Source organism: Macaca thibetana, chromosome 7 (genome assembly GCF_024542745.1).
Source record: "Macaca thibetana thibetana isolate TM-01 chromosome 7, ASM2454274v1, whole genome shotgun sequence".
NCBI lineage: Eukaryota > Metazoa > Chordata > Mammalia > Primates > Cercopithecidae > Macaca > Macaca thibetana.
The window spans coordinates 118,068,322-118,093,292 of NC_065584.1; the positions used below are offsets into that span (position 1 = coordinate 118,068,322).

General features: G+C 44.6%; 1 protein-coding gene across 1 annotated transcript in view; it reads left to right on the forward strand.

Annotated features, from left to right (window-relative positions):
• RYR3 (ryanodine receptor 3) overlaps positions 1 to 24,971 on the forward strand; it is a 566,751-nt gene that overhangs the window by 348,317 nt on the left and 193,463 nt on the right. The window contains exons 30-38 of the mRNA XM_050797588.1: positions 146 to 182; positions 1,807 to 1,970; positions 5,455 to 5,620; positions 12,443 to 12,529; positions 12,918 to 13,144; positions 14,833 to 15,628; positions 16,224 to 16,424; positions 21,164 to 21,266; positions 22,184 to 22,321. Coding sequence (XP_050653545.1) covers positions 146 to 182; positions 1,807 to 1,970; positions 5,455 to 5,620; positions 12,443 to 12,529; positions 12,918 to 13,144; positions 14,833 to 15,628; positions 16,224 to 16,424; positions 21,164 to 21,266; positions 22,184 to 22,321 — 1,919 coding nt within the window. The remainder of the gene's footprint in view (positions 1 to 145; positions 183 to 1,806; positions 1,971 to 5,454; positions 5,621 to 12,442; positions 12,530 to 12,917; positions 13,145 to 14,832; positions 15,629 to 16,223; positions 16,425 to 21,163; positions 21,267 to 22,183; positions 22,322 to 24,971) is intronic.

Sequence of the window (24,971 nt, forward strand, 5' to 3'; positions counted from 1 at the left end):
CAAGACTGGTTGCAATCACTTGTGTCTAGGAAGCAGCCACTTTACTAAACTTGCCTTGATCATTAAAGGTAGATCAGTTGCCTGTCGGAACTGTGGGATTCTCTATACAGCTGAATAACTAAAACATGGATTATCTTTCCCCCAGGAAACAGATGCAAGAAATACTCTCTCATACAACAACAGTAAGTAAATGTGCTCAATTATGGTTTTAATTATTTGATTCTTCATTGTGCCTGGTAATATGCCCCTTACAGCAAAGATCTGTCTAGAGATCCTCTTTAATTGCCAATTACTCTGTCTTTTAATATCCATCTTGATGCTTCCAGAACACATCTATGGCATTTCTCAAGTGGGGAAAAGAAATACAGTTACTCAGTGCAAAGCAAAAGCTCTACCTGGAGCTCCTAACTGGGCATCATTGGGTTCTTGTTGCCCATTTGCCATCAGGAACCCAACACTGCCTTTCTGACTGAAATGAGCATCAGTGGAGGGCACTCAATTCAATCTTTTGGTTTGCTTTTTTTGTGTAAACTTGTGTGAGTCAGCTCCCCCGTGTGTCTGTGCAGTACTAGGAGTGATGTTAAAAGCAATCAAATGAGAAGAAGAGCAAGAAGCCAACGCAGAAGATGGAAGCTACTTTTGGTCCCTAGACAGTAGTCAGAAAGCACCTCCTGATTTTTCTTTCTTTTGCTCATTCTTCTTTAGCATCTGTCAAAAAAAAAAAAAAAAAAAAAAAAAAGTTTATGGAAGCAATGCATGTGTGTCAACCCTTCTGTAAAGTTATCCAACAATCCTGAATTTGTAGGTTCACCTTCATCAGGAGTAAGATTCTTGCTGCAGTGAATCACACGCTTAGTGTGTGTGGGACACTGTGCTTGGCACATTGTCACCTTCCCATTTAATCTCCATTTAATTCATTTAAAATTAATCAAGCCCTGAAATGGATAATATTATGCATAATATTATGCACAGAGAGGACAAATGGTTTGTCCAAAGTCACTTGATGAATACCTGGCAGTGTCAAGATTCAAACCCAGGTTTGTTTAGCTGACCCTTTTTTCTTCCGGTCAAGAAAATTTGACAGACTACAAGTAAGAGCCACTTCATTAAGAATGAATCTACTCAGTTTCATAAGGAAAATGATGAGGTAGTCACCTGCCTCAGTGCTGTAGCTATTGTTGTAATACAGTGATAACCCCATGAACTGTGTGAGCCCTGCCAAAAACTGCAGTACTTCTCAATACTGCCTGTAGTGGAGTGTGACAGCTACATAAAGCACATTTGGCCATGACATGAACTCTTTGTTAAGCAACCTCTTTCAAGATTTTCCAGAAAAAAGCACTGGACCTCCTTGTAGAAGGAGAAAGTGTAACAGGAACGCTCTGAGCCTTGACCACTCTCTCTCTGAGGGCAGGGACTGTGCCCGCTCTCTCCTGCAGCCCAGATCTGCCCTGGTGCCCAGGGGAGGGTTAGGGCTCTCTGCTGCCATTCTGAGCAGCTGCCACTGCTTCCATCCACAGCATCTCCTGATTTCAGCACCAGCGTCTTCTGGGCAAAGGGTGGTAGATTAGCTTAAGCATTTGCTTTGCCAGATGCTACAGCAAAATAGAAAGGAAAAATTAGGAAGCCAGAATCCCTATTCAGCCTTCCTTCCAGATCTAGCATGTAGTCTACCTCTACTAGTGTGCACTTTTCCAGAAAAGAAAAAAAAAGGGCCAAGTGAGCTGCTGTGTTATTTCTGCCTCTTGAGCCCCCTCTCCTCAACTGGATGGGGGCCATTGACTCCCATCTGCATTCTCTCCACAGCAGTGCTACTATGCCATCCGCATCTTTGCTGGACAAGATCCATCCTGCGTCTGGGTCGGATGGGTGACTCCAGACTATCACTTGTACAGTGAAAAGTTTGACCTGAATAAAAACTGCACAGTGACTGTCACCCTAGGGGATGAAAGAGGCCGGGTACACGAAAGGTAAGGGGGCTTCCAAGTGGCAGGGTTAGCCATCAGGCTTCTCAGTCCCTCCCCCCAGTCTTTTTCTTCTGTCCCACACCCAAAGAAGGAAACATCTCAGCCTCTCTTAAAAGGAGAAAATGAAGTACAGGCTTCAAATAACAAACCAGTACTATGACAGTGAGAAAAAGTGCTAGTGAAAATAGAGAAGAATTTCATCATGTATATAAACTGTGACCCAGGGATGGAAAATATAGACAGACAATGGGGTACGTGATCTCTCTCCGAGTTTTTTCCAGGACCTCTGGGCAAGTCCCAATTTCTACAACATCAGAACAAGACAGAAAATCTCTGGGTGCTTGAGAGAAGTTGATTCAGAAGAAATAAAAAGATACAGCACATCACACACTAACTGATACACTCAGAATTCCTCCTCCCAAGAGCTTATAATGGTTGAAAGCATAAGGAATCAAAGAGACATTGAGACTTCATGAATAATAACCACCAAATAGAAATTAGGAAACTTTAGAGGCAAGCACATTCTAGGCATACCATACACTCCAACTGGTCTGCTGGTGCTGCCGGAGAAGCGATTGTTGGCCAGATGTGCTCCAGAGGTGACTCAGGAGACCGTGGCTTGTGGTTTCCCTCTGTTCCCCACCTACGTGAGGTACAGGAGCATCTTTCCCTATACAGCCATATGTAGAGATGTCGTTAAGTTGTTTTTCAAGCTGGCCTTTGCTCCCTACAAAGACAGGAACGTCTTGCAACCAGTGCCCTTTAGAGAATATTGGCTCACCAAAGACTAATGGCCAGAGGTGAGTCACAGTCACTGTGTCATGAGGGACCAGCAGCTGGTTAAGAGTGCTGGCTTAGACCGGGCACGGTGGCTCATGCCTGTAATCACAGCACTTTGGGAGGCCAAGGTGGGCAGATCACGAGGTCAGGAGATCGAGACCATCCTGGCCAACATAGTGAAACCCTGTCTCTAGTGAAAATACGAAAATTAGCCGGACGTGGTGGCACATTCCTGTAGTCCCAGCTACTCGGGAGGCTGAGGCAGGAGAATTGGTTGAACCCAGGAGGCGAATGTTGTGGTGAGCCAAGATCGTGCCACTGCACTCCATCCTGGCAACAGAGCAGGACCCTATCTCAAAAAAAAAAAAAAAAAAAAAAAAGAATGCTATCTTTAGAATAAACTGCCTGGGTTTGTAGGGGTATGACATTGGACCAGTCACTTAATCTCCTTGGGCCTTGATTTCCTCATCTATAAGATGAGGATAATAGTTTCTGTTATCACGGAGTATTGTGAGGATTAAATAAGTTAATTCATAGAAAAATTCTTAGGACAGTGCCTCAACTCAGGCACTCAATAAATTTCAACTACAGTCATCCCTTGGTATCTGAGCTAGATTTGCCCCAGCATCTTCCACCTATACCAAAATCCACTCATACTCAATGACCGCAGTCAGCACTGAACCCCGGTATAGGAAAAGTCAGCCTTCCCTATACATGAGTTTTGCACCCTGTGAACACTGTATTTTCAATCCATGTGTGCTTGAAAAAAATTCACCTTAAGTGTACCCATGTATAATGGACCCATGCAATTCAAACCCGTGTTTTTCAAGGGTATAATTATTATTCCCATTATTGAATGTCCATCGTTATGAAAGCCAAAATAGATGCTATGAGCAACATCTGGTTTAGATTGGAAAGGAAAGGATTCTAAAGTAATTGACCAATCCAGGCTTTGTTCTTCAGCCAGAAGAAAAGGCAGAAGTGTCCTCCTCATTTGAGTTTGTAATTCCAGTTTCCTGGCTCTACCATACGAGATCGATTACTTGATTTATCTGAGCCTCCGTGGCCGTACTTACTGTGGAATTTAACTAACATTTTAGCACCTAGGAGAAGACATACTATATGGTACACATTCAATAATTCTTTCTTCTTTGTCCTACGTAATAAGAAATAAATACAAAATCCGTTTACAGATGCTTTAGGACATTTTGAATTTAGGTCTTTAATATATGACCAAAGCCAACCGCTTCATATTCCCACAGCTTGAATACATTATTAATTGAATTCCGTATTAGTCATCAGTGTGGCTAGCATCTTAATCACTAAAAAGTAGTACTAACATGGCTGCAGTTATGGAACTCTAATAATGCTATAACTCTTTGAAAGAGGCTATTGGCACTGGCCTCTGCCTGAGGGCATTCACAGGAAGTGAGCATGAGGGCTTTCACAGGAAGTGAGCAGACCCATTGTTGCCCCAAAGGAGAGGACAGGAAATTAATGCATGCTTACCAAGGGGGAAAGTGATAGACTTCTACAGGCAGAAGGAACCTTGGCAAATCCTAATTGAACCCTTGGTTTTTCAAATGAGAACATCATCCCGAGAGGTGAAGCAACTCTCAGAATTGACAGAATCTATTCCAGGACCTACCCACTCCACGGTGCCAGATGTACTGTCTCTGCCCCTGTGTGGCTTTGCCCTCCATGCTGAGGACCACAACAGGAAGCCAGGCTGAGTCACATCACACTGACCCTAAGATGTTTAAAGGGGCTGCTCTTGCATCAGGTATAGCGTCACCCTTTGATTTGAGAAAAGTCATGTCATGTCACTTCGAGGGACCAGGTGCCTGAGCTGACGTACACCAGTGTGGGTTTAGAAGGCGAAAGAATCCGTCGTCTCTTGCCCACGGTGGGGAGCTGTGAGAATCACCTCAGCCACTGCACATCTCCACAGCTCATCTGGGATGTGAAATCCTACAATTAAGGAATCAGGCTTTGGAGCCTTAAGGACTTTTTCATTATTACAGTTTGATTTTAAGTGTAAATACCTGTAATGGAGTTTTGTATTCTGGGGGTTGGTAGACAGCAAGCTAAGCAAGGCACCTAAGTTGATGGTTAGCCAGTAGTGCGGGAGGCAGAACTCCAAGGCACTGGGAAGGACAGGGGCATATAAGTCAAGGTAGTGGCAAGGTGTCAGAGAAAAACGACTTCGTAGGGAGCCCAGGCTGGCCATCCTAAGGAATGTGGGCCTGAGTTTTCAAGTGTTTTACTGCCCTTTGTGCTGATTACCAGACTGGGACTCTGAATCCAGACTTTTGTTTCTGCCTCTTATTCCAAATCCCCGTGTAAGTTTGCCAAAGGTGGTCATTCACCCCGTGCCTCAATTTCCCGTCTCTGTGGTGGGATGCTACCATTCCCTGATCTGTTTCACAAAGGTGTGTTGACGTTGAGTCTGGAAACAGTTCTCTGAACATTGTGCTCTTTGGAAGGAGGTAGCTTGAATAGCTTGCCACACCCCTACACTGAGTGGTTCGTGTCTGAGTAAATGCGGGGTGAAGCTAAATAAACTCATGTAAGAAAAAAAAATTATTTGGGGCTGAACAGAAAGCTTCCTAGGAAAGTTTCTGTAGCCATTTTCATTTCATTCCTGAGTCTTGATTACAAACTGCCCCAGTCCAGATTCTCTGCCTTTTCTTGTCTTGGCTCCTAGTGTGAAACGCAGCAACTGCTACATGGTCTGGGGCGGGGACATAGTGGCCAGTTCCCAGAGATCAAATCGGAGCAACGTGGACCTGGAGATCGGCTGTCTTGTGGATCTGGCAATGGGCATGTTGTCCTTCTCAGCCAATGGAAAAGAACTGGGCACCTGCTACCAGGTAAGGGCGGCTTCTGGGGCCGAAACAGGGCTATCCCAGGCCTGGTGTTTGTGACTGTGTTCCTTGTTCTCGGTACTCAGCACTCCTGTCACAGTGTGTCAAGCTGATGAGCCCGTGTGGGCCATGGGCCACTTAGGACAGCAAATAAACAAAAACAAAGTTACTTCATTGTGTGCAGAGAAAACAGGGCTGGGCAATCACTATGATTGCCATAGTGATTGTTGATCCAATATGCTGGTCATCTTTCTAGAGGTTGAAAAGGCTTTTCCTTGGTGTTAAGCTGTAAAAGGTTTTTCATTTATTTCATAAATATTTCTTGTGCAGCCTTACCTATTACCTGCACTATACAAGATGCAAGATGTAAAGTGTGAACAGAAATACTTCTTACTTTAAGAAACTTCTGTACTCAAAATAGAAACCTATAAAAATGGATTAATTTGCCAGGAAGTATCCCTTTTGCAAAAAGGTTATCCACATTCCCTATGACTACCTTACAGGATGCTTTAAAAATACATTTATAGGCCAGGCATGGTGGCTCACACCTGTAATCCCAGCACTTTGGAAGCCCGAGGCGGGGGGATCATGAGGTCAGGAGATTGAGCCCATCCTGGCTAACACAGTGAAACCCTGTCTCTACTAAAAGTGCAAAAACTTTGCCAAGCGTGGTGGCCCATGCCTGTAGTCCCAGCTACTCGGGAGGCTGAGGCAGGGGAATTGCTTGAACCTGGGAAGTGGAGGTTGCAGTGAGCTGAGATCACGCCACTGCACTCCAGCCTGGGCAACAAAGCAAGACTCCCATCTCAAAAAAACAATACATTTATATAAATAATGTGTTTCCTCATTTCCTGGACTGTGAACTTCCATAGAGCTACTCAGGAAAACCACCCATTATACACATGTAGGTTTACTTGTCATTAACCACAAGCAGCCTGATCTCTTCATTCTTGATGGCCAGGCGAGCTTGGGAAACTGCCACAAATCAAATCCTCTTGAAGTTTTGTAATGAAGGTTAGCACACTGAAATATTTGAGAAGTACTTCAGAAAGAAACCTGTCTAACCAAGCAATTCTCAAATTATCTAACACAGAAAAGCACTTTATTAACTTTAAGAACCAGTAATATTCTGTGAACCTAGAGTTCCACAGAGCATACTATGGGAGATGGGAAGTTAAGGAATTAATGTCTGTGTTAAACATTCTTGACTCTCCAGGGTAGAATGGAGAGTCACAAGTATTTGTAGACAGAGAACGCTATACGAGTTCAAAAAAGGAAGAGCTCATTCCATCACAAGCAGTCAGGAACATGTTCATTAAGGAGAAATCTTGATTTTTTTTTTAAAGGAAAAAGCATTTGTATAGGTCAGGCGTGGAGGCTCACACTTGTCGTTTCAGTATCTTGGGGAGGCCGAGGCAGACAGATCACTTGAGCTCAGGGGTTTGAGACCAGCCTGGGCAACATGGTGGACCCTCGGCTTTACAAAAACTACAAAAATTAGCTGTGTGTGGTGGCATACACCTGTAGTCCCAGCTACTCAGGAGGCTAAGAGAATCACTTGAATCTGGGGAGGTCAAGGCTGCAGTGAGCCGTGGTTGTTCCACTACACTCCAGCCTGAGTGACTGAGTGAGACCCTGTCTTAAAGAATGAATGAATTTTCATGGGTAGAAAGAGAAGAGTGTTGAATACATAGCTCAAGAAGCATTATGGAGGTAGGGAAGCATGAAGTGTGCTTAAGGATCAGTGGACATCGCATAGGGCTCTTACAGTTATTGGTAAGAAATGTATTTGGAAAACTAGGGAGGTATAGATAGGAAATGGGGAGCCATTGAAGGTTTCTGAGCAGAAGAGCGGCATGCAGTATTTAAGGAATCCAGCAGTTTTTCAGGGTCACCGGTTTACCTAACTATAGCAAATTAAAAACATCCTGCTATGATGGACATGGATACAACTCCTGATTCTTAAGTCAGCCTCAGGTTACAGCCTCAAGGCTGAAAAGCCTCTTGGCAGCCAGTTCTCTGGCCTGTGGTTGGAGAGATGAGGTAAGGTAGAGAGGAGACAGAGTAGCCACCTCCCATCTGAAATGTTCATTGACTAAGAACAGATGGAGCAAACCCTTCCTGGGGGCGGGGAACAGCCTGCTGTCTCTCCAGCACCTCCTGCAGCGCATGACCCTCTCGGCACCTCCTCCTCCTCCTGGGAGAAGGTGGAATCGTCACCACTTGGCAGGCTTGCTTCAGCCGCTGGGGCACAACCAACTGTTTCCAGAAAGATGCACTCGCAAAGCCAGGCTTTGAGACAGAAAGTGAAGCATTATTCTTCCAGTACTTTTTCATGATTCTATCTCCTCCACCCCCAAATCCCCTGAGAAGTGTTTTATATACGTTACTGCTGTCCTTCAGAATCCATTAGCTTTTTCCCATTAACTTTAGAAATGAGTGTAACTGAAGGGCCCTCCCTGAGGCTGCAGAGAACGCTAAAGCGTCTCATAACTTTTAAGACTAGCTGATCTTTGGAAGTTCAAAAAAGTTAATTAATTTTTTCACATGGCATTTGCAGCAGCAGTGTCTTGTCTGCTTCAGGAAAGAGCCCGTGATGTTGAAGAGGAGGACACTGTGGCAGCTTTAGCCCACCTTTCACCATCCTCCTGGGTGATACAGGCTGGTCAGTTGTCTTCTTTTGGCTGGGTGCTGGTACCTACCTCCTGGAGAGCCTTCCTCCACCCCGTGCATAGAAATCCTCATGGCCCTGCTCAGCGGTCCCAGTCCTGACTCTTGCCCTAAAGGATGCTGCTACACAGCAGACGGTGTCAGGACTCTGTCCAGAAAGCTGAGAGGCTCACACCCAGCCAGCCCCCTTCTCATTCCAGGCGAGACACTAACGTGTCCTGCCATGCATCTGGTCCCTGACAGTGGGATCGTTGTTATTCCATAGCTGTAGCCATTTTCATTTTTCAATTATCTCAAGAACAGTCCAGCAATATTTATACACTGGCTTTCAGATTCAGAAAGGACTCGAAACCAAAACAATGAGAGAAGGAGTCTCTCAAACAATGTTTCTAGACCTCCCCATTAAATAGTGATAAGCAGTTTGAACACATTTTTCTGTCCCACTTAATATAATCAGTGGAGAATTTGAGAAAGGAAAATCTACCTTCAAGAGATACTTCTCAGTGATTGCCACTCCAGGCACACCAGTCTGAGACAGAGGCAGCTATGTGATCCGGATTTACAAGAGGCGTTAGCTTTCAATTCAGGCCGGTTCCTGTGCCATGACCTTCACACATGATTAGAAAAAGGATGTCCATTATTGTAAGGACAAAACAGATCAGCCAGTGATGAAAAGTGCCTCAGATACAAAAGGGAAAGTGTCGGCACACCACAGCAGTGCTAAATCTGGGCTGGTTGCACAATCCATGGGCATGTAAGTTCCTCATTTAGAAGGTAAGCTCCTTGAGGGTAGAGACCCTCTCCCATGCTCACTGCCACCTCCCCATGCATGAAACAGTACCTGGCACCTAGTGAATGCTCACCAAGTATGTGTTGCCAGACTGACCCACGGCTGGGAAATCCCCTTGTAGGCGTTTTTTTATTGCTTCCTGAGAAGTGACCACAAAATTTAGCAACTTCAAACAACACACATTATTTCAGGGTTCTGCAGGCTTGACTGGGTGCTCAGGTTCTCAGAAGGCCAAAGTGTGCCCTGGGCCTGAACCAGGCTCGTCTGGAGGCTCAAAGATGACTCCACTTCTGAGCTCATTCAAGGTATTGGCAGTTCTTTGAGGTTATGGGTCTTAGGTCATAGATTCTGAGGCCCCTGTTTCCTTGCTGGCTATCAGCCAGGGCCACTCTCAGCTCCCAGTGGATACCCGCATTCCTTTACATGTGGCCCCCTCCATTTCAAAGCCAACAAGGATACATTCGGTTTTTCTCTGTGATTTTGCCTTCTTCCTCCAGCAGGAAAATTCCTGCTTTTAGAAGACTCGTGCAATTTGAAAAGGCCAACAAGGTCTCCCTGTCTTGAGGGCAATTGGTTAGTACAATTGCATTACATCTGCAGAATGCCTTTTGCCACACAACATAGCATGATCATAAGAGTAACACCAGGGGTCCCGGAGGGCCTTGTAGAATCCTGCTTACCACACCACCAATTGCCCATTTTTATCCTCATTACGCCCTCATGAGCCCACACTTGCATTTCTTCTTCTTTTAGTGACTGAAGAGAAATATCCTTTATTTATCATGTGGGAGTGCACTCTGCCTGGTGGAAAATAAACCTATCCCAGGGCATCCTCCATGCTCTCAAAGCACCTACTTTCTGCAGGGAGGGTTGAGGAGAGCCCTGGAGTTTGGGCGGTTTATGAAGTTTTCAGGAACCTGTCCTGAGGGACCTGAAAATAAAACTCCCTCTTCAAGCTATGGCTCCCTATACTGGTGTGACTTAGCTCAGCCAAGGAAGCCTTCGACTGAATGCATTTCTCTCTCCCTATTTGCACACATGGGCTTCCTGCTGGTTCAGATGAAGTTTTCTCAGCCACAGGAGCTCTGCTCCCTTCAGTTTGCAGTGACTTGAGGGCCACAAGTTGTTCTAGATGTCACATAGTGGACATTTGAGAAATCTGGGAGCCAGCCCAGGGACGACTCCTGCCTTATAGCTAAAGTCAGAACAACATCAGATCATAATTTCCTATTCATGTCTCATTACCGTGAACTCAGGGTCTGGCACAAAGCAAGTATATAATAGATACTACATAATTATCTGTTGACTGTCCTTAACAAGGCTTATTTCAGGCACAGCCAGACAGTACTAGCAGTCTACTCCAACATTTTGGTTTTATTGGCACTTATCTCTTCATATCATCCATGGAACATCCAGTATAAACCAAATATTTTTACCTGAAATGTGAGGCCACTTTTGTGTACTAGAAGGACCATGTACTGGGTGAAAGTCTGGGGTTTAACCAGTCCAGCCTGTTTCATCATGAACAAATGATAGCACTAAATCATGCAGTGTTCTAAGTCACAGCCATAAAATTGTGTGGTTTTGTAAATCTCATGTCTAAATGCATTGAGGAAGTTCATTATTTAAAGAAAGCCTATGACAATTGCTTTGACAAAAAGAAAACTCACTGTACTCATTCTCTGTTGTCACAGTACAAATTACTACAAATTTAGCGGCTTAAAATAACATACATTGATTATCCCATGATTTCTGTGGATCAGTAGTCTGGCCACAGCGTAGCTGGGTCCTCAGTCCCAGGGTCTCACAAGGATACAGTTAAGGTGTCAGCCAGGCTGCGTTCTTTTCTAGAGCTCAGTATCCTGTTCCATGCTTATGTGCTTGTTGGCAGAATTCAGTTGCTTGCATTTGTAGAGCTGAGGTCCTGTTTTCATGCTGGCTGCATCCAGGGGCCACTCTCCCTACCTTCCACCCCCAAGAATTCCTTGTTCCGTGGCTCTCTCATAAGCCTTTTAACAGTATAGCTGCCCACATTTCCAAGGTCATCTGGAGAAGCTGTCTCTCCAATCCACCAAGATGAAGTTTTAAATAAAATAGTCTAGGAAGTGACAGGTCCTTCACCTTTGCCATTCTATTTGCTGAAAGCGAGACACAAGTTCTAGGGGAATGATGACTCATTGGGGTCACCTTAGAGTATGTCCAGCACACCTGCCATCCCCTCATTTGTAGATGGGAGAGTTGTAAGAATTTTCTAACGGCTACGTTTGCTTCAACCTAAAAGGTTCCAGTTGGTGGAATTAAAGTCCCAGTGTGTGAGGAGACTTTATGTCGTCTTCCATCGTCCTCCAGTGACTCTCCCTTGAAAATACTTTAGTAGTAGAGAATTCAGAGGCTGCTCCTCCATCAAAGGGAGCAAATAGTATCTGGAGCTCCTGATGTGGTACATTGATAAATCGAATGCTTCATCTAAGTGGCAGCTGGAGCACAATCGGTGCATCCCAGACCCTTCAGCATGAGAACTGGAATGCTGGAGAGTAAGAAGAGGGTGGAGAGGGTGGAGATGAGTCCAGGGGAACCCCGGGAGAGTGAGAGATTTGGGGAGGGAGACAGTGTCCTTTTGTTATTCCAGTGAGGGACCTTGCAGTCTTTGCCTGTAGAGCAGTGTTTCTCAATCGGGGGTGCTTTTGCCCTTCACAGAACATTCGGCAATGTTGGGAACCTTGTTGGTTGTCATGATGGTGGTGGGGCAGAGAGCGCTGCTGATGGGCAGTGGGCAGACGGCAGGGATGCTGCCAACATCCTACAGTGCACGGGATGGCTCCCGCCACAAAGAGCTACCTGGCCTGAAATGTCGGCAGTGCCAAGGTTGGGAAACCCTACCATGGAATCTCCCTGGGCTTGCTTGACTAATGTCGATTGCCTGAGTCACCACCCTATCCCGGTTATCATCTCCTGTGGGCAGGTGTGGAGAATGATGGTTCTACCCATGTGCCGCGTGTCTCTGGGCTCGATGAAGAGCAGGCACGTCACATTGTTCAGTGACCAACAGCAGGTATGCCTTTGGTGGGGAGTTAGCTTCACAGCTACCCATCCTGCTGTGCACTGGAGGAAGCTACTGGCTACAGGTATCTGAGAGAAAAAGTGAAAGGACCTGAGATTATTCCGCCCCAAGTAGAGTGTTTAAGGTGTGGAATTGTGACGATCTCTGCTGGTTGACACCCAGTCTCCATGAATTTCTGAGCAGTGGAGAATGACCAGACAGCTAGCCGTCATTGGAATGAGATTGTTGACCAAAACACTCAGTGGGTGAGCCGGCTGTGATGTTTGCCCAGCTCCAGGCAAAGCTTTCGATTTGTTTTGATTTCCAGGTGGAGCCCAACACCAAAGTGTTTCCAGCAGTCTTCCTGCAGCCTACAAGTACTTCCTTGTTTCAGTTCGAACTTGGAAAGCTGAAGGTATTTATTTGTCCTCTCATCTAATGGCCATGACAAGAGAAAGCAGAACTAACCATTGGGGGAAAATCCCAGGCCTCAGAAGACAGGAGAAGCCCGCTCACTTCCCATAAGTCCCCAATCCCCGGGCCCTGCCCTTTCCTGTGGAATTCAGATGATAGAATATGCATTCTTATCTTCCCCTTCTCCCGCCTCTTTTGGGTGCTGAAAGAATCAATTAACGCTCATATAACCCATTATTTGAAGTGCTAATTAATGCTAGTAAAGCCCTTAGAGGTCTCTGGATACATCTGTCCCTCTTTAATTTAACTGACCATAGTGGTTAAAGTGTCTGGGTGCGTCATCCAGCAACTGTGTGTTTCTTTTCCAATGCCTTTCCCACGTGCCCCAGAACGCAATGCCCCTGTCGGCGGCCATATTCAAGAGTGAAGAGAAGAACCCAGTCCCACAGTGTCCACCTCGGCTGGACGTCCAAACCATCCAGCCCGTGCTCTGGAGCCGCATGCCCAACAGCTTCCTGAAGGTGGAGAGCGAGCGTGTGAGCGAGCGCCACGGCTGGGTGGTGCAGTGCTTGGAGCCCCTGCAGATGATGGCGCTCCACATCCCCGAGGAGAACAGGTACCAGAGGGGCCCGTGAAGGAAGGGGCAGGCCTGGGGGCAGGTGAGGCAGAGCCAGGCAAGCCCAGAAGGGAACCAGGAGCATCTGTATTGGATCCTGCTTAGTCCCAGTATGACTTGATTTCCCCAGTGCCTCAGTTTCTATTCCTTCCCACTTTCGTTACTCAGAAACAGCAGGAAACACACTACGAGGTGCTGCCACAGGACCTTTGTTGCAGCTCCTAGTGCCTGGGATCAAGGAACAGCGCCATGCCTTTAATTAAAAACCAGTTTACATTGAAATATGCATCTTTTATGACAGGAAGGGCAAGAACGAGGCATCCTAGCTTGACTTAGAGAATCAGGAATCAGGTTCCTGGTCCCCCCTTGCTAAGAGGTGCTGTTCATTACGGCTGTGGTTCAGTCCCATTGCTCTCTCTCTCTGCTTTCTGGCTATGTGGCCTTGGGTACATTACTTGTGGGCTCTGAACGTTGCTCTCTTCATCTACACAGTGAGAGAAATGCCCGCCCAAAGGGTTTCGGGGAGGAAAGAAATGAGACTGTATAGGTATAATCTGGTACAGTTTCTGTACGTAGTAAGGAATAAATGTTATAGTTATTGCTGTTGCTTGACCTCTTTGAATAAAAAAGCAGCGTAATGGGAAAGGGTGGAGGTATTTGACACCTGCATAGGTCCCATTTAGATGTCCCACTGGGTCACGGGCAGCAGGCAGGCCACAGCAGGAAAGGGGCAGAAAAGACCAGGAGCCCAGCCAAGTCAGTCAATTCTGCAGGGTCTTCAAATCCATGATGAGGCATCAGACTAAATGGAAAATCTAAGCGGAGATTAGAGCCCAGGCCCTGGACCCACACAGACGAGGAAGCTCTAAATCAAGGAGAAAGCCAGCTGGATTATGTTAACTGGTTTTAGGTTGGAAGGTGTTTCCTCTCGGGACAAGAGTGCAGGTGTGATTGTTTTCTGGTTGTTGGAGGAACACCCCATGGATAGTGATAGACTGGACATACAAATGATCCAGATCAGTGGTCCCCAGCCTTTTTGGCACCAGGGACTGGTTTCATGGAAGACAGTTTTTCCACAGACAGTGGTGTGTGAGACTGGGGGAGGGGGCAGTGGGGATGGTTTCGGGATGAAACTGTTCCACCTCAGACCATCAGGCAGTAGATTCTTATAAGGAGCGTGCAGCCTAGATCCCTCACATGCACGGTTCACAATAGGGTTTACGCTCCTATGAGAATCTATTGCCGGTCCCAGTCCATGGCCCCGGGACTGGGAACCCCTGATGTAGACAGTAGACTGACCGAAAGCATAATCTACATTTTCTGAGGAGATTTTACACAGGGAAATGCAAGATCTGCTTGATCCTACAAGTAAGACGACCAAGTCATCACTCTCATATATGTGAATGTTTTGTTTGGGAATTTTGGATTTTTTCCTAATAATGAGGACTTTCACAGTTGGTAAACCAGCGTCTTGCAGGCTTTTGAGAGTCTTATAGCTAAATGTGGTGGAGTATTAGGAACTGGAATATGGACCAGAGCTGAGAGAGGCATGATAAGCCATATGAGAAACTGTGGCAGAGACCCCTCCATCCTTCCACCCGCTCTGCCTCCTTTGGGCTGGGTGAAATCGCTGGATTCTGGTGGGTTCTTCTCCCCTTGGTGTGGCTGATTGCTCGTCCTGTCCTCAGGTGTGTGGATATCCTGGAGCTCTGTGAGCAGGAGGACCTGATGCGGTTCCATTACCACACGCTGAGGCTCTACAGCGCGGTGTGCGCCCTGGGAAACAGCCGTGTGGCCTACGCCTTGTGCAGCCACGTGGACCTCTCCCAGCTCTTCTATGCCATTGACAACAAGTACCTCCCCGGCCTCCTTCGAGCTGGCTTCTATGACCTGCTCATCAGCATCCACCTGGCCAACGCCAAGGAGAGGAAGCTGATGATGAAGAACGAGTACATCATCCCCATTACCAGCACCACCAGGAACATCCGCCTCTTCCCGGACGAGTCCAAGAGGCATGGACTGCCTGGGGTGGGCCTGAGAACATGTCTCAAGCCCGGGTTCAGGTTCTCCACCCCTTGCTTTGTCGCGACTGGTGAGGAGCACCAAAAACAGAGTCCTGAGATTCCCTTGGAGAGTCTCAGGACGAAGGCTCTGAGTATGCTGACAGAGGCGGTGCAGTGCAGCGGGGCCCACATCCGAGACCCCGTAGGGGGGTCTGTGGAGTTCCAGTTTGTGCCTGTGCTGAAACTCATTGGAACCCTGCTGGTCATGGGCGTGTTTGATGATGACGATGTTCGGCAGATCCTCCTCCTGATTGATCCCTCTGTGTTTGGGGAGCATAGCGCAGACACAGAGGAGGGAACAGAAAAGGAGGAGGTGACCCAGGTGGAGGAGAAGGCTGTGGAGGCTGGGGAGAAGGCCGGCAAGGAGGCTCCTGTCAAAGGCTTGTTGCAGACTCGATTACCCGAGTCCGTCAAGCTGCAGGTAAGCTGCAGGTGGTTAAGTGGAGGCAGGTTAATAGATCTTCTGCTTTGATAAAAATATCAGGAACACACTGAGGGTTAAAGGAGATGAGGTATGTCAAGTGCTCGGCATAGTGACTGGCCAAGAGTGCTTGATGATTATGGTGCTTGGTGTTGAATATGTTCTAACAGTGATAAGCTTAGTAATAATAACAATCCAAAACAACTCATCCCAGAAAAATAGTGCAAAAAACAGTGGAAGATGGAGACAAGGACAAACATCTCTACTTTCCATCCTCCAGGACTGGAAAATTTCAGGAAGGGAGGCAGCACTCACATGCATGATCTGGAGCTGGTTTTTCTACTGAGCTTCCTGGGAAATACATTCTTAGAAATAGCATTTTCTCTCTCCACAGGCAGATTTCCTCTGTCTTTAGTGAGCTGTTTTCTGTTACTGCCTTCACCTTAATGGTGAAGATTTGAGTAACAGTTCTATGACCACTGTGTGGCAATTTACTTTAATTGTCTAAGTCTCAGTGCTACTGTCTGTAAAATGGGGATGCCAGCAGCCTCACCAATGTACACGAAGTGTTATATGCATAATACTTTCACTGCAGATGTGTGAGCTCCTCAGCTATCTCTGCGACTGTGAGCTGCAGCACCGAGTGGAGGCCATTGTGGCATTTGGTGACATTTATGTCTCCAAGCTGCAGGCAAATCAGAAGTTCCGCTACAATGAGCTCATGCAGGCCCTGAACATGTCTGCGGCCTTGACTGCCCGGAAGACCAAGGAGTTCCGCTCACCCCCACAGGAGCAGGTGAGGGTCCCATCCGGAGCTTCCATCCAGTTCCTATGCAAGAACTTGAGACCTATGGAACAGGGCACACGAAACGTCTATGGTGTCTGGGGCAGCCTCCAGAGCTATGGAAGATGAAAAGACCCACTGCAATAGCAGGAGACAGGCCTAGTCCTGAAAGCTAAGGAATATGTGCCAATTCTCTTGGGTGGGAAAAAATACCCCTTTCTAAACTGCACATGCGGCAGGGCTTCCTCTCTCCTTTCACCCTCTCCAATGCCTCCATTACTGATTCAAAGACCAGACCACTGTTGGGATTCAGTTGTCTCCTCAGCAAGGATACACCACTCACAAGGATTTCTGCCAACCCTTCCAGAAGTCACTACCTGTCCATCAGACACCAACAGAATAGGGTCAACCTGCCCCTACTTATGAGAGTTGGCCCCCAGTCTTCTTCGTCCAATGTGTCTAAACCCCCTCGCCAGTGGCACGACTCTCTCACAAAGCCTCCCCAGCTCCACGGAGCCTGGAGAAGGGGACTGAGCGAGTGAGTCACCTTTGTGATTTGTTGTATTCATTCTTCACAGTACCCACCTTGGGGTTAGCCTTACCCCAGTGGGAAGGGCTTCTTTAAGAAGAGTCGAGATCCTGGTGAGAAATTTCTAAATGAGGAAGGCACATCTGTAGAATAAGAGTCTCCATTTTCCCTACTGCTCAGCAGCTCACTTAGACCCTGTGGGCGGGTTGGCCACTGCTCCCTAAGTGTTCAAAAGAAAAGATAAATCTTTCAGTGAAGAAAGTAGTTTTTGTTTTGAAATCAGATCTTTGGATTATGTATATACATATACATATATATGTATACATCCTGGGAGGGAGATGCAAAATGTAGGTAATTTTTGCATCTCCTTCCCAGGGTTCTTGCAAGGATCCCATGAGATAATTCATTTAGATTGCTTTGCATGACGCCTGTCACAGAGTGAGCATTCTGTAAGTACTAAGCGAGCTACTGTTAGTTTTATTGTTGGAGATACTTGCAGTTGCTTCATCCCAGGCTCTGTGACCTTCCATCAGTGACCCAATGAGTGGAGCTCACACATGTTTTCTGGCATCTCTTTCTCCCAGCCAAGCCTGGGGTTACCCACCCAGTACTGTCCTCATGGATGTAGCTGCTCATGGTTCTGGCTCGTGGGAAGGACAATGTTTGCTCACATCCTTCCTTTCCCCATTCTGTCTCCATACCTTCTACCGTCTCTTGGGCTGCCATTTAGATCCACTGCCAGTCTAAAAACAGCTTGACAACATTTGTAAAGCCTTCAAGAGTAATTCCTGACAAAACAGCATACCCGTGCATTTGGCACAGTGCAAATAATCTTTTCCAGTCAATCCAAAAGACTTTCTCATTTTACATCTAGCAAAGGGATGATGAGTATGTACCCTCCTTTAGTATTCTAAACAATCCTCTGATCAATCTCTTCAGACTCATTTCAAAGTCTGTAACTCAAGAAATTCTTCACTAATGTATCAGACCAGTGATTCTTGAGCAAGCATCAGAATCATTTAAAAGGCTTAATAAAACACAGTTTGCTTGGTTTCACCCCTAGGGTTTCTTCTTTGAGACAGAGTCTTGCTCTGTCATGCAGGCTGGGGTGCAGTGGCGTGGTCTCAGCTTACTGCAACCTCTGCTTCCCAGGTTCAAGTGATTCTCATGCCTCAGCCTCCCAAGTAGCTGGGACTACAGGCATGTGCCACCATGACCAGCTAATTTTTGTATTTTTAGTAGAGATGGGGGTTTTCCCATGTTGGGCAGGCTGGTCTCGAACTCCTGACCTCAAGTGATCCACCTGCCTCAGCTTCCCAAAGTGCTGGGATTACAGGCGTGAGCCACCACGCCCGGGCCTCACTTCTAGGGTTTCTAATACGATGAGTCTAGGGTGAGGCCCAAGCATTTGCATTTTTAGCAAGTTTTCAGGTAATGCTGATACTGCTGGTCTGGGAATAAAAATGAAAGGAGGGGCACTTACCGCCATGAGATTCAGCTGTCCTCCTGCCATCCCCCCCAGAGTATTCACTTCTACAAGGCACCTACCTGTGGAGTTACCAATATCAGGAAGATTTAATGTCATCAAAGGATGTGGTGGATTTAGATCAATTTCAGAGAATAGTCATGCAAAATCACTTAGAAAATAGGATGCCTGAAAATTAGAATTTTAAAACAGTGATATCCTTCTACAACTTTTGAGGAGAAAATAGATTTTTAAGCCCTATATCCAGAGAGTATTCAGGAAGATGGAAAAAATTGGGGGATATGACTAAGTACAAAAGAAGGTAAAACTGAGATTAGTCCAAGGGTTGCTGGCAAGTTAGCCAAGCGTTACCAGCTGCCCTTTCATTTCCAAGAGGACGTTATTAAAGGGCATGGCCTGCAGCAGAAAATTCAGCTCAGCCCAGCTTTCTGTTGTATGTCCTACAGGCAGGGAAGCCCCTGCTTTCTAAATGTTCTGCCAAAAGAAAGATCTTTTAGTAAAGAAACTAGTTTTCTAACTCAGAAACCAGATCTTCAAATCTTATGTTTAATCAACAACGAATCAGCATATGTTGTTAATATAATTACCGTAATTTTAGCTCACAGAAAAACCACAAACATGACTTTTCCCACCTGTTTTGTGGATGTTTTTTCTCACAAACAATACCTCTACCTACTTCCAAAATATGGTTTGCAGTTAGAGCTTTGAGTAGAGTTCCTCCTAACAATGCTACGTAAGGTTCATGATTTAATAAGAGATTGTAAATGTGTCTAACCTAGAAATCCTAAACAGAAGGAGTTTGGCTTATCCTGGCTGAGGTAGCAAAATGTTTACCTCTGGTTATTTCTTCTGTCCCTCCAGATGTTCAGTGACCTGGGGTCATGGCCCTGTGGGCAGAATTCGGAGACCCAGGAACCTGAGTGCAAAATGAATGACAGCTTTATTTTCATTGATCTCTGATAGCATTTCTTTTCTTATTTTAATATGAGCAGCAAAACAAGTAACTGACTTTGTCACCAACCAAAATTGCACCTTTTTTCATATCACATTACAGTGGTTACGGTATCTAGAAAAATTTTCATTCCTTACTACCTCAAGACCACAGTGGATATAAGACCTGCCACTAGATTGTTTTCTCTGAGTTAATAAAGAAGTACATATGTTACTACATCACAAATTTGATTTTTATAGTTTTGATAACTGTATGTCAGTATAATTATTTCTCTTTGTAGTCCTATGTATTTTATTTTGTGCATTTAAAATATTAATCAGAGAAGCAATCCATGGGTTTCACCAGACTCTCAGAGGGGTCCATGGCACAAAAACTACTAAAAACCCTGAGTCAGGCCGGGTGTGGTGGCTCACACCTGTAATCCCAGCACTTTGGGAGGCCAAGGCGGGTGGATCACGAGGTCAGGAGTTCGAGATCAGCCTGGCCAACATGGTGAAACCCCATCTCTACTAAAAATACAAAAAATTAGCCAGGTGTGGTGGTGTGCACCTGTAATCCCAGCTACTCGGGACCCTGAGGCAGGAGAATCGCTTTAACCCAGCAAGTGGAGGTTGCAGTGAGCCGAGATCATGCCATTGCATTCCAGCCAGGGGCAACAGAGCAAGACTCTGTCTTGAAAAAAAAAAAAAAAAAAATCCCTGAGACAAAAACTAAAAGAAAAGAATGATAGATTGGCACTGAAAAACATAAACCTACATGACAAAACAAAAACTTGTAGACAAACTTAAAAGCTGACTAAAAACTGGGCAATACATTTAGAGTATAAAAGTATATAAAAGTATATAAAAAGTTAAAAATCTAGAGGTGTGCAAAGCACTCAAGGGCAAATTTTCTTAAGATAATTACCCAGTAGAAAAATGGAGGAAAAATATGGATGCAAATTTATAAAATACAAAATAAAATTAATTTTTACGTGTGAAAAAACAAATTTCAACCTCACCAATTAAGCATAAATTACAGCAACAGGGATATGACATTTTTCACCCATTCAGTTGAAAATATTTGAAAATGTGTTAACGCTCGTTACTATAATGAAGATGACATAGTAATACACACTTGTATAAATTTGTTAATAATGCAAATTATTGTAAGCTTTCTGAAGGGCAATTTGTAAATTCATATAAAAAACTATTAAAATATACAAACCTGTTGCTCTAGTCATTTTGCTTCTGGGAGTTTATTCTAAGAAAATAATCAGAGACATGAACAAAAATTATTTTAAAGGAAACTCAAACCAACTTTATAAGGACAAATAATAGAAACACATATGTCATAACAGTTAATTTTACATAAATTATTCATCCATATAATTACAATGCACCTATTAAAAATTAGATTAAGAAAATGTTCAAGAAACATTAAGCAGAAAACTCTGATTTTTAAAAGGTGTATCTGGAATGTGATCCATTCCGTGTGTATGCATATATAATGTCAGGAAGACATTAGCTAAAATGTGAACAGTAGTTATCTTGGGGTGGTGGAATCACAGTAAATTTTCTTATTTAGATATTTTCCAAATGTTATGCAATTAATAAGTTACTTTTAGAATCAGAAAAAGGTGGAAGCTACTTTTAAATGTTGGCCACTTTTACCAAAAAAAAAAAAAAAAAAAAAAATCACTAAACAAAATAAATTTGCAAAGAATGTGTCTGTCTAAGGCGGGATCTGAGTTCCCTTGGCCAACATTGAGAACCGACTAGCTATTCTTCTCTTGCCCCTCAAAGATCAACATGCTTCTTAACTTTCAACTGGGAGAGAACTGCCCCTGCCCAGAGGAGCTTCGGGAGGAGCTGTATGATTTCCATGAGGACCTTCTCCTTCACTGTGGTGAGCTGCCCAGAGAAAGGCTTTGTCCAAGAAAAGTCTGTTTTTAGAAATTAGAAATTTCTAATTCCTTCATTAGAAAGCTAGTGGTGGGTTGGGAAGTTATTTTTGTATTTAAAATTGTAATACTGTCTTTCAAGACGTGACTCTATCCCAACTACTTGTGTCAGAAAAGATACAAGAAGTAACCCTGGCAGAATATATGAACAAAATTCCTTCTACCTGGAAGAGCCTGTGCAGAGATATAGAGAGGAAACAGGGTTGCGTTTCTAGCAAAAGAATGAAGATAACTGTTCCTTATATAAACCTCACCTAATTTACTTAAAGTTAGTTGGAACTCTCAGCTTCCAGGTCAGACAAGATTCTGATCCCTTTGCTTTTTAGCTATTAGGTGTGGCTGTGTGTGGGGAGGTGGTGTTTAGTAACTTCTGCCCTTAAGGCTTCTCAGCCAGCAATCTCTACTTGGATACGTACCTACTGGTTTTAAGTGGCTCTTGGCATTTATGTTGCTTGTACATGGGTAAGTTGAATAATACGTGGGTAATTGACAAGTTTTTCATTTGAAATAACTCAATGTTAACTCCTTCTACAGACTGTAGGGCCACGTCCCCCAAACATGCTTCCAGAGGTTTCAACACTGTAAGAGTGTATGTAATCCCCCATACACTCTTCCGGAGGTTTTAGGGGTACAGATTCAAAACACCCGTTTTAGGATTAAACTTACTTGATATTCTGATAGACAGGAAATCAATCATTTTTTTTCCAAAAGCTATAAGATAGGTAAATACTTATGAGAGGTTGCCTGTAGTATCTTTAGAAAGTTCCAGAAGGATGGGAAACAGTTTTTTAAATGTTCTTTCTGATGCCATGATGGTTTCATGTACTGCTTTGGATTTTCACCCTGTTCTGTGGCTTGGAAGGGGTTCCTTTGGAAGAAGAGGAAGAGGAGGAAGAGGATACCTCCTGGACGGGAAAACTCCGTGCCTTGGTTTACAAAATCAAAGGCCCACCCAAGCCAGAGAAGGAACAGCCAACGGAGGAGGAGGAGAGATGCCCCAGTAAGTGACATTGCCTTTAAATGATAGGGTGCTCTTCTAAGACTTAATTAAGGTAACTGTTTTTTTAACCAATACTATAAGATAGATATGGGCTGCTTAACTTCAAAGAAAGCATCTGGGCAGTATGTTATAATTGCTGGTAGTTCTGTTATGTATTTTGGGTTCTGCCTTTCTTCTGATTGAAGAAACTTACTTTCAGACTGTTCTGAAACCTGAGATGGATTGCTTGGTGTCTGTTCTTGCTGTCTTGTTCTACTTAGAGATGCCTGTAAATACATGCCTGTTCTTCTTTTATGTTTCCATAGTCTTCCTCTTTTAGCCATTATTGTTTCTTAACGATCATTGTTTCTGTCAATTCCATTTGAAAAATTGGAAATTGAAAATTGCCCCAGAGAGGAAATAAAATAATAATAAAAGAGAGTTTGTAAAGGAAATAGGATATGAGTTTGGGGGTGGTGTTTTTGGATTTGGGGTGTGGTTTTTGAAAATGTAGCATCCTAGAGACTTTAACTTTCTATTTTTCAACAATGCCGAGCTTTGTCCAGATTTATCTCTAAAATCCTTATACTATCGATGACTCCTACCATTGTGACCCATGATGAAACAAGATTATAACTTGTTCTACAGGGCTGTTAGATTGTCTCTAAGACATGAAATTTCAAGAGGAAGATTGTCTTGTCTGAGTATTATATATAATCAGTCCTCTTGTTGGTACAGATTCAGCAAATTTATCATTTGTCTAAAGAAGAAGAAATTTCTCAGGTTTAATATCGTTGCTTTTTATCTTGTTTCCTATTCCTATCCATCTTAGAACACACTTTCAAATCATAGACTGGAGCAATTGACTGTCAAGATAGGATTGGTTTGTCTGAAAACACTACTTTGGGGTTCATACATCTTACTGCCCTTTATATCGACCTTTCATCTTTGTCAGAATATCTCTGAAGGGAACAAATCTCACTATTCGTCAGCAGAAGTGTTGAAACCTCTGGAATAGTGTATGGGGGACTTGGCACTGGCAACCCTTGATAGGGTAGTTCCATCAGTCACTCTGGAAAGGGTGGGTCTTTTGTGAGGGTGTGCCAGCCGCACTCTAAAGCCCCAAAAACTGAGTTTTGACTCCCTTTGTGGTTGCAACCAAAGGAGAACTGAAAATAGGCTGAGTTACCCATATGTCTCCTATATCACCTGCTGAGAGTCTATTTTGAAAGTGAATGCTTCTTTCCCACCTTCTTTTTCTTTTTTTTTCTTTTTATCTTTTTTTTTTTTTTTTTTTTTCCCTGAGACAGGGTCTTGCTTGGTCACCGAGGCTGGAGTGCAGTGGTGTGATCACCGCTCACTGCAACCTCCACCTCACAGGTTCAAGCGATTCTCCTGCCTCAGCCTCCCAAGTAGCTGGGATTACAGGCATGCACTACCATGTCTGGCTAATTTTTGTATTTTTAGTAGAAACAGGGTTTCATCATGTTGGCCAGGCTGGTCTTGAACTTTTGACCTCAAGCAGTCTGTCCTCCTCGGCCTCCCAAAGTGCTAGGATTACAGGTGTGAGCCACTGCGGCTGGCCTTTTCCCACCTTCTTTTTAACAGAGAGTATGTCGTAGCTGGGGATCCCACCAGGTGACCATTTCATGTGAGGTAAATGGAGTCAGTCAGATTAAGTCACTTGTCACCGGCCTCTGTGAAGCCTCCCCCAACATCTGTGAATGATGTTCAGGCACCAAGGATTGCAGTCTGCAGCCCTGCTACCTCAGGCCTCAGGCACACAGACCACATTCTGTCTATCTTGGCACAACGTGCACACTTGAGAGGCCAGCCCAGTATGAGACCGCGTGTCTTCACCTCATGCTTCTTCCCTTCCACAGGAGGAGTTATGAGAGGTTCACGCTTCGTGTCATAAGTTCTCTATCCTGGGATCCCAGAAATAGATGAAATGGGCGAGGTGGTCAGGCATGTTTGGCTTCTCTGCTGAATGTTCCAGACATGATGAATCCCCTCACTCAAGCCTGGCATTTTAAAATAAATTCTGGAGAGTGGTTTAACAACCACCACCCCCATAAATTGTTTTTAATATGACTGAATGGAGACAAGGTTGCTGACTGCAGAACCAGATGCGTTAAAGGGTCAAAATCCTTCAAATTATTGTTAACTTTGTTCATGTTATTGCGTATCTGATTTCTATTACCCTTGCATTTGATGAAATAATAAAAGTGTAGATAGTGTTAGAAACATTCTACAATGAATTGGCAGTTTACTAAATACTTCCACACATATTCATTTACCGCTGTTAGTTTTCTACACTCCTCCATTGTATAGTTGGGGGAAGTAGGACTCAGAAGAATTAAGAGGTACTTGTTTATTCTTTCCACCCTTATCCGGTTCCAGAAAAACGTCTGGTGTCTGATTGTCACCAGCACAAGGTACCTGAAGTGAGTAAAGCTATGGCTTGAAGGCAGGTCTTCTGACTCTCTGTATTGTACTGTGCTTTTCCACTGTACCATGAGCCTTGCCAAAGAGCTTACCAGCATACATACCATGAGCTGCAAACACATATGGAATGGCTTTTTAAAATCACTCTTTTTATCTTGCCTGCTACATCTGTGAGATATCTCACTATTGTGACTCCAAATCTGAACCCAGCAGAATTCAATGT